The sequence below is a fragment of the Phacochoerus africanus genome, chromosome 4, assembly GCF_016906955.1.
Source record: "Phacochoerus africanus isolate WHEZ1 chromosome 4, ROS_Pafr_v1, whole genome shotgun sequence".
Taxonomy (NCBI): domain Eukaryota; kingdom Metazoa; phylum Chordata; class Mammalia; order Artiodactyla; family Suidae; genus Phacochoerus; species Phacochoerus africanus.
This window is the reverse complement of record NC_062547.1, coordinates 68,002,869-68,010,757: the sequence shown is the minus strand read 5'-3', so window position 1 is coordinate 68,010,757 and position 7,889 is coordinate 68,002,869. Positions and strand designations below refer to the sequence as shown.

The 7,889-nt window shown below is 36.8% G+C and overlaps 1 protein-coding gene across 1 annotated transcript; it reads left to right on the top strand.

Moving 5' to 3' along the window:
- The first annotated feature begins 838 nt into the window (after nucleotides 1-838).
- Nucleotides 839-1,303, top strand: LOC125124397 (olfactory receptor 7E24-like). The gene has a single exon (XM_047774512.1). It carries the CDS (start codon nucleotides 863-865, stop codon nucleotides 1,301-1,303), a length of 441 nt encoding a protein of 146 aa, XP_047630468.1. The 5' UTR covers nucleotides 839-862.
- The last annotated feature ends 6,586 nt before the right edge of the window (nucleotides 1,304-7,889 follow it).

Here is a 7,889-nt window from a genome sequence, read left to right as displayed (position 1 = left end):
CCCTTTGTTCTGTTGCAACATGAGTATCTAGACAAAGTTCTCAATGCTACTCAGCAGGATCTACTTGTAAATCTATTCTAAATTGTGTCTGATAAGCCCAAGCTCCCGATACCTCCCACTCACTCCCCCTCCCATCAGGCAGCCACCAGATGATACACATCTCTGCCTCTTATAGTGTGTTTATAAAATTTTAAGTGAAGGCAAAATCTAGTGTCGTATTTGAATAAAGTATGACTTATTTTTTTTAATTCAATTTTTTCCTAAAGGAAGAAAGGTATTTCTTATTCTATACTTTTTTCTAAAGATGTAGGTTGTATTTACTGTGATGGTAGATTTATAGCTCTAATATTCTTGGTCTTGTTACTGAGTTTCTATAAAGTCAGTGTGCATAGAAAGAGATAAAAAAACAAAACAGTAAGGAAACATCTAAACCAATAGAATGTGTCACAATGAGAAATACTGCTGAAAATACAAAGGTGTATGGCCTTGCAAAGGAATTGCTTGCATCCAGATTATGCACTATGTGCCAGCGCTATGTACCCATTTGTTTATTTCTTTTTTTCCAACCCTCTTTTCTTAAAATAAATTTATCATAGTTGATTTACAATATTCTGTCAATGTCTGCTGTACAGCAAACTGATCCAGTTTTACATATATATATGCATATGTATTCTTTTTTTAATAATATTTTCCATCATGTTCCATCACAAGTGATTTGATATTTCCCTGAGCTATACAACAAGATCTCATTGCTTATCCATCCCAAATGCAATAGCTCCCATCTACTATTTCCTCTTTTTTTTTTAAATGGTGCCCAAGACATAGACCTGGAAATCTAACAAGTGCCTCAGAATTCTTCCTCATGGGACTCTCAGAGGATCCAGACCTGCAGCCCTTTCTCTTTGTCCTGTTCTTGTCCATGTACCTGGTCACCATGTTGGGGAACCTGCTCATCATCCTGGCTGTCACCTCTGACTTCCACCTCCACATCCCCATGTACTTCTTCCTCTCCATCCTGTCCTTGGCTGACATGGGCTTCATCTCCACCACTGTCCCCAAGATGATTATGAACATCCAAACTCATAGCAGAGCCATCTCCTATGCAGGCTTCCTGACACAGATGTCTACTTTCATCCTTTTGGGATGTACTCTTCTGACAGCAATGGCCTATGACAGGTTTGTGTCCATCTGTCACACACTGCACTGCCCTGTCATCATGAACCCACCCCTCTGTTTCATCTTAGTTTTGATTCCTTTTTTGGTCAGCTTTTTGGACTCCATGGTACACAATTGGATAAGCTAGAGTTTATCATTGGTGGCCAAACATCCTAGAAGATGAATAGCACTTTTTATGTATATTTAAGATGTATATCTTTTCCACAGCTTTCGTGTATTTAACATAGTAATTGCTATTTATTTATTGTATGTATGCAGGTTATGTGTAAGGATACATGTCACCCTTTCTTAGCCTTGGCTTTTTTATTGAAATTATCTGGGAAGCATGAAAATACTGACAACTGTGTCTTACCACCAGAAATTCTGATGTAACTGGACTTGGATATGCCCTGAGCATGAGAATTTTTTATTGAATGAAACAGTCTTTAAACTCTGTAGTGCTTTACAATTTTCCAAAAGTTTCCCATACATGATTTCATATAATCCCATAAATCTCTTCCCCCTTATCGCTATTTTGCCCTTCTCCCTCCACTTTCCCTACTGGTAACCACTAGTTTGTTCTCTATATCTATTATTCTGCTGCTTATGTTTTTTATTCACTATTTTTTGGTATTTTTTTAGCTTACATACATGAGTGATACCATGTGGTACTTGTATTTCTTTAACTTATTTCACTTAACATAATGAGCTCCAAGTCCACCCTTGTTGCTACAAATGGTAAAATTTCATTCTTTCTTAAATTTTCTTTTTTATTATAGTATTGTTTATTTACAGTGTATTGCCAATTTCTGCTGTACAGCAAAGTGACCTAGTCGTACATATATCTACATTCATTATATATTATCTTCCATCATGTTCTATCCTAAGAGATTGGATATAGTTCCCTGTGCTATACAGTAGGGTCTCATTGCTTATCCATTTTAAAGGTAATAGTTCACATCTACTAACCCCAAACTCCCATCCTCACTTTTGGGGATTTTTTTTTATTTTACATTTTACAGAATGAACATAACTACCTTGGTTTTCATATTCCATATCCTGTAAATACATCTTTATCATTAATCCTGGTATCTTATCCTCATACTTCCTATCAAATAACTGCAGCTTATTTTTTTCAGGTTTTTTTTTTTTTTGACAAGCCTATGACATGTTGAAATTCCAGAGTCAGGGATCAAATCTGCACCACAGCAGTGACAATGCCAGATCCTTCACTCGTTAAGCCACCAGGGAAATCCATAGCTGGAGTTCAGTAATTCATTTTTGCTATAGAATCATCATTTTAAATGCCTTAACACTGGTCTCTCCCTACTATATGCCACTCTCCCTACTATATGCCCTACTATATACCTGTCATGTGCTCTCCCTTAAATATATATACCCTCTGTCACTTATCCACACACGAGTACATAACGTATTTTCCTCCATATCCAATTTGTGTTGGTATACACTAAAGTTTTCCTCATATTACTTAATGACAAACAGATCCCTGCATTTATCCACAGAGAAGTCTCTGAATCAAGAAGGCTGTTTGGATGGGACTTAGAATGTTTGGGGTTAGTAGATACAAACTATTTCATTTAGAATGGATAAGAAATGAGGTCCTCTTGTACAGCGCAGTGAACCATATCCAAACTCTTGGGATAGACCATGATAGATGATAACATGAAGAATTTATTTATATATATATATATATATATATATATATATATATGTGTGTGTGTGTGTGTGTGCATATATATGTGTATATATATATGTTATAACTGGATCACTTTGCTGTAGAGCAGAAATTGACAAAACATTCTAAATCAACAATAATAAAATAATTAAAATTAAATAAAAATTAAAATTAAATATATTTAACAATAAAATAAAAATATCATCTTATTATTAATAATATTTAATTAAATTAATTTTTAGGAGTTCTTGTCTGGGCTCAGTGGAAACTAATCTGATTAGCATCCATGAGGACACAGGTTCAATCTATGGGGGTTAAGGATCTGGCAATACTGTGAGCTGTGGTGTAGTTGGCAGATGTGGCTCGGATCCTGCATTGCTGTGGCTGTGGCTGTGGTGTAGACCAGCATCTACAGCTCTGATTTGACCCCTAGCCTGGGAACCTCCATATACCACAGGGTACAGCCCTAAACAGACAAAAGTAAATAAATATATAAATAAATAAAAATATGGTATGTAAATTTTTTAAATTAATTTTTGTTTAAATAATAAAATTTAAATTTTATAAAAATATTAAATATTTATAATAAAATTTAATAAAATTCAAATATTTATACAATAAATATTTATAAAATAAAATTTAATAATAAAATATGTTACTAAAATTTAAAAAATTTTTAAAGGTTACATCACATACCATTCTCTCCACTAGGAAAAACAAAAGTCCAAATCATATTTTATTAGTCTTTAAGAGTTGAGGATTTCCCGTCATGGCTCAGTGGTTAAAGAATCTGACTAGGAACCATGACGTTGCAGGTTCGATTTCTGGCCTTGCTCAGTGGGTTAAGGATCTGACGTTGCCGTGAGCAATGGTGTAGGTTGCAGATGTGGCTCAGATTTTGCACTGCTGTGGCTCTGGAGTAGGCCAGCGGGTACAGCTCCAATTCGACCACTTGCCTGGGAACCTCTATATGCTGCCAGTGTGGCCCTAAAAGACAAAAATTAAAATTAAAATAAAAGGGTTGAGAACACAAAGAAATGTAATGAAAATGTATTCTGAAGTGTTCTAATTCTTCTCTAGTTAGTGGAAATCAGAAACACGAGGAACATTTCTTCAGTTTGTCCATGGAATGTCTGCAAATTGGCTTGATGTGGATAGAGGGTCTCTCCTTATTATCTCAGAAACTAGCGGGGCTACACAAGACTGTTTCACCTGAAGCAGTAGAGTGGAATCTGAAGAAGTACTCAATGAAGAGGAAGTTCTGCCCATTTTCTATGTTGTCTCCAGGGAATTTTTATTGAGAACATGCTTATGGAAAGAATTTGGGAACATGCTGGAAAACAGATGGACAGAACCTAAATCTTTAAGTGTTTAGAGCAAAAGTCCTTTATGGGGATGATGCCTGTATGGTGAGCAGTATCTGAGATGCTTTCTCTCACCTTAACTCCTGGTTTTGATTCCATTAGACATTTTCTTCTCATTGAGCATGAGATGGAGATAGCAACTCATTTACAATAATGATAATGTGGAAGAAATGCTGGGAAGTCAATTATGGGTATAGAGTTAAAAAATACATATGGCTTGCTTCTTGGTTCTTCTTTCTTACTTTCTCAGTTGCTCAGGTTGATAGAACCCAAATTCACCAATACAACCCAAATTCCCCAGCAGGAGAGCCTGTGTATATCAATGAGCTGAGTAAATTCTCCAGACAATAGCCCGTGAACATGTGAATCCTACCTACAGCTTTATGGAAGAGGTTAAGGTAAGCCTCTGCTAGTCAGTCTTTGATGTGACTGTAGTCATGACTGCCCCTTTGCAACATTCTTGGAGGTCTTCTGAGTATTTAAGTAGGGCATCACTTACCAGAAATAGGTAAACATCCATAGTTTCTAATATGCCAATAGAATTCAGCTAGAGCAAAAATGTAGAACTGAAGATGCATTCACCTTTGAAAAAAAAAAATCCCTGTAAATCTCCATCATATCAAATGATGCCCACAGCCTATACTGAAGGAAGGGCTAAGGAAATGAAGTGTTATCCTAAGAGACAGATGTTATATGAGAAAATGGAAAAAGTACCACAATCCTGGTAGAGAAGACCTGGTGCTGCATGGATTTCATGCTTAATACAATGGATGTAGAGCTATCAAATCCACACAATGAGTGATTATTTGAAAAAAAGTAATGTGTGAAAAAGAATATATATATATATACACACACACATTTTATATATATATATATATATATATATATACACATATATATACACACACATTATATATATATATATATACACACATATATATACACACACACATTATATATATATTTTTAAAACTGGGTCACTTTGCTATACAGCAGAAACTGACAGAACACTGTAGATCAATTATAATAACAATGAAACTTTTAAAAAGGCATAAGTTTACGTTAAGTCCTGAAACTTGAATGTGAGAAGCAAGAAGTACAGGTGAACATTCTCTTGAGGAGAGGAAGGACCCAGAACCTTCCATGGATGTTCACTTTTCTCCTTTTCCTATTCCAACAATGTTAGCAAGTCTCCAGAGAATGGGACAACACGGACCAATTATCCAATAATAAACTTTGTGCACAGCTCTAAGGTCATAGCTTGGTAAATAATTAGCTGTTGCCATGAACCCATTAATTTCCAGTTCTGCTAGTGTGTCTCCACACCTGTGTCTCCATCCTTTGTGGGCATCTGCATCAGCCGTTCCCAGCCTGATTCTGTCTTCCTGCCAGTCCTGAGGAGGAACCCTGAGACTTCATCATATACCAGGCAGGAGAGGGCAGTGAATCTGTACTCCTTGATCATGGTCCAGTGAATCTGTACTCCTTGGTCATGGTGAAGCCCATCCCAGTAAGTGCTGAAGAGAGAGAGTGATTAAAATAAGGAATGTTGGGATTGTTCCATTATCCTCCAGAGGACAAGCATGATGGTTGGGATAAAAAAACAAGAGGGCACAAATATACAGAATTTTGGAGTAGAAACCCCTAAAGTTTATGTTCCTGATTCTGGTGGGAGTGTGAAAACTCTTCATTCAGACTTCTGCTTTCACTCTCACTGCTTCTAGCTCTAGTTGGACTCTCCCCCATCATAGCAGCAAAAGGATCTCCCTAAACTTCCTCCTAAGCTTTTCAAATGATTATAAAATCAGTGATGAAGATCAGGATGAAGAGGATGAAATTAATCATAACTTGTGTACTGTTATTAAGGGCTTCATAAGTGCAAGGTTTCGTGGTACATATTTTTGGAACTTTTTTCTCTTTTTGTATTTTTAGGGCTGAACCTGTGGCATATGAAGGTTCCCAGGCTAGGTATCCAATTAGAGCTGCAGCTGCTGGTCTGCACCACAGACATAGTAAAGTGGGATTCAAGCCACGTCTGCGACATACACCACAGCTCACAGGCAATGCTGGATTCTTAATCCACTAAGCAAGGCCAAGGGTTGAACCCACCTCATGGATACTAGTCAGATTTGTTTCCACTGAGCCACAACAGGAAATACAGGAATTTTTTTTGTTTAATGGCTGCACCCAAGGCCATATAGGACCTCCCAGGTGGGGAATGGAACCCTCCCCTCTGCAGAGACCTGAGCTGCTGTACTTGGATTCTTAACCCACTGTGCCACAGTGAAAACTCCTTATGTAACTTCTTTGCTTTCACCTGTGCAATGTCTTCTCAATTATAAGTGTGAATACATTTAAAAATTATTTTAGTAAGAGGAATGGAATACAGCTTTTAATGTAACATACCAGGTTATGAATCAGAAAGGGCCGAAGCCAGGCTTGAAGCCAGTCATTCTGGGCAGACTCAGTCCAGACACAGGGCATCTCGGCAGGCTTTCCCCTGCCACCCTGGATTCATGTCCACTCCAGGTCAGCCCTGGTTAGATTCTGTTCACTATGCCCTTCTCTTTGGAGTTTTCTGGAGGATCACAGTGGAAGGTAGCAGGTAGAACTTGCTGCATCAACTCTAGTAAGAATATCCGAGATCATAGGAATAATTGGCACATGATAACTCAGGGCAGATCTCTTTTTTGACCCCACTTCTGGACTTCACTTCTTCCTCCATACTTGTAATCAGCCTACTCAATCACGAAAGGCCACATAAAATCAGGGTCTTGGGGTCCATTTCTATTCAGGAAAATGAAATTAATTAAAAAATATATACCTGAGATGAACCAGTAGTTACACCTCTGTAACTTTGCATAAAACTTTCAGAAAAAAATTTTTAAATGAAATTTAGTGAATGAGACTCAGGAAATAAGAACCTAATTTTGAATCCTATGTGCTCCACTTATTCTTAGAGTGTTATTGGGCAATTCCTAGTACCTTGAGGCAGGATTGTCAACTGAGTTGATTCCTTGTTGTTACAAACCCAGTGACATAGGACTAAACAAATAATGGTAGCCCTCTATGCAATAACTGTGTCATGGAGGCATGAGAAATGGGCTAAAGAAATTTAAGATATTTTCTTACTAATAATGATAAGGCTAATTATCATGTCATTTGACATAAATATCTATTAATCTGATGTAATGTTCCCCCACATGCCTGACAGGACATTTTATTTTTGTTTATACAATTACTTTCTTCATATATGAATAGAAGTGATTGAAGTTCATTTATTTCTGATTCCCAAGAGCTATACTCTGTTGGCACAGAAGAGGCACAAATAATAAAAAAATCCACAGTTACAGGTTGAATAAACCCTTCCATTTTGCATAGAAACAAAATGTGGGCAATGTGGCTTCCACACCCTGGACCATTCATGTCAATGTTTTCATCCTTTTTAGGAATGCCCATAGGCTATAGACAAAATAAAATAGTGCTTAATTGTATCTATGTTATAAAGTTTCCTTGGGATCTATTATTTCCCATTTAATAGCATTACCACATTTAATGACTGGAAACATTGCCATGATTTTCATAAGCCTGGGGAGAAAAAGAATCAGAAAATAAGGGTACTGCAAATCTTATTGCATGAGTTGAGACACATTTTAGGATTTTGTATCATTCCA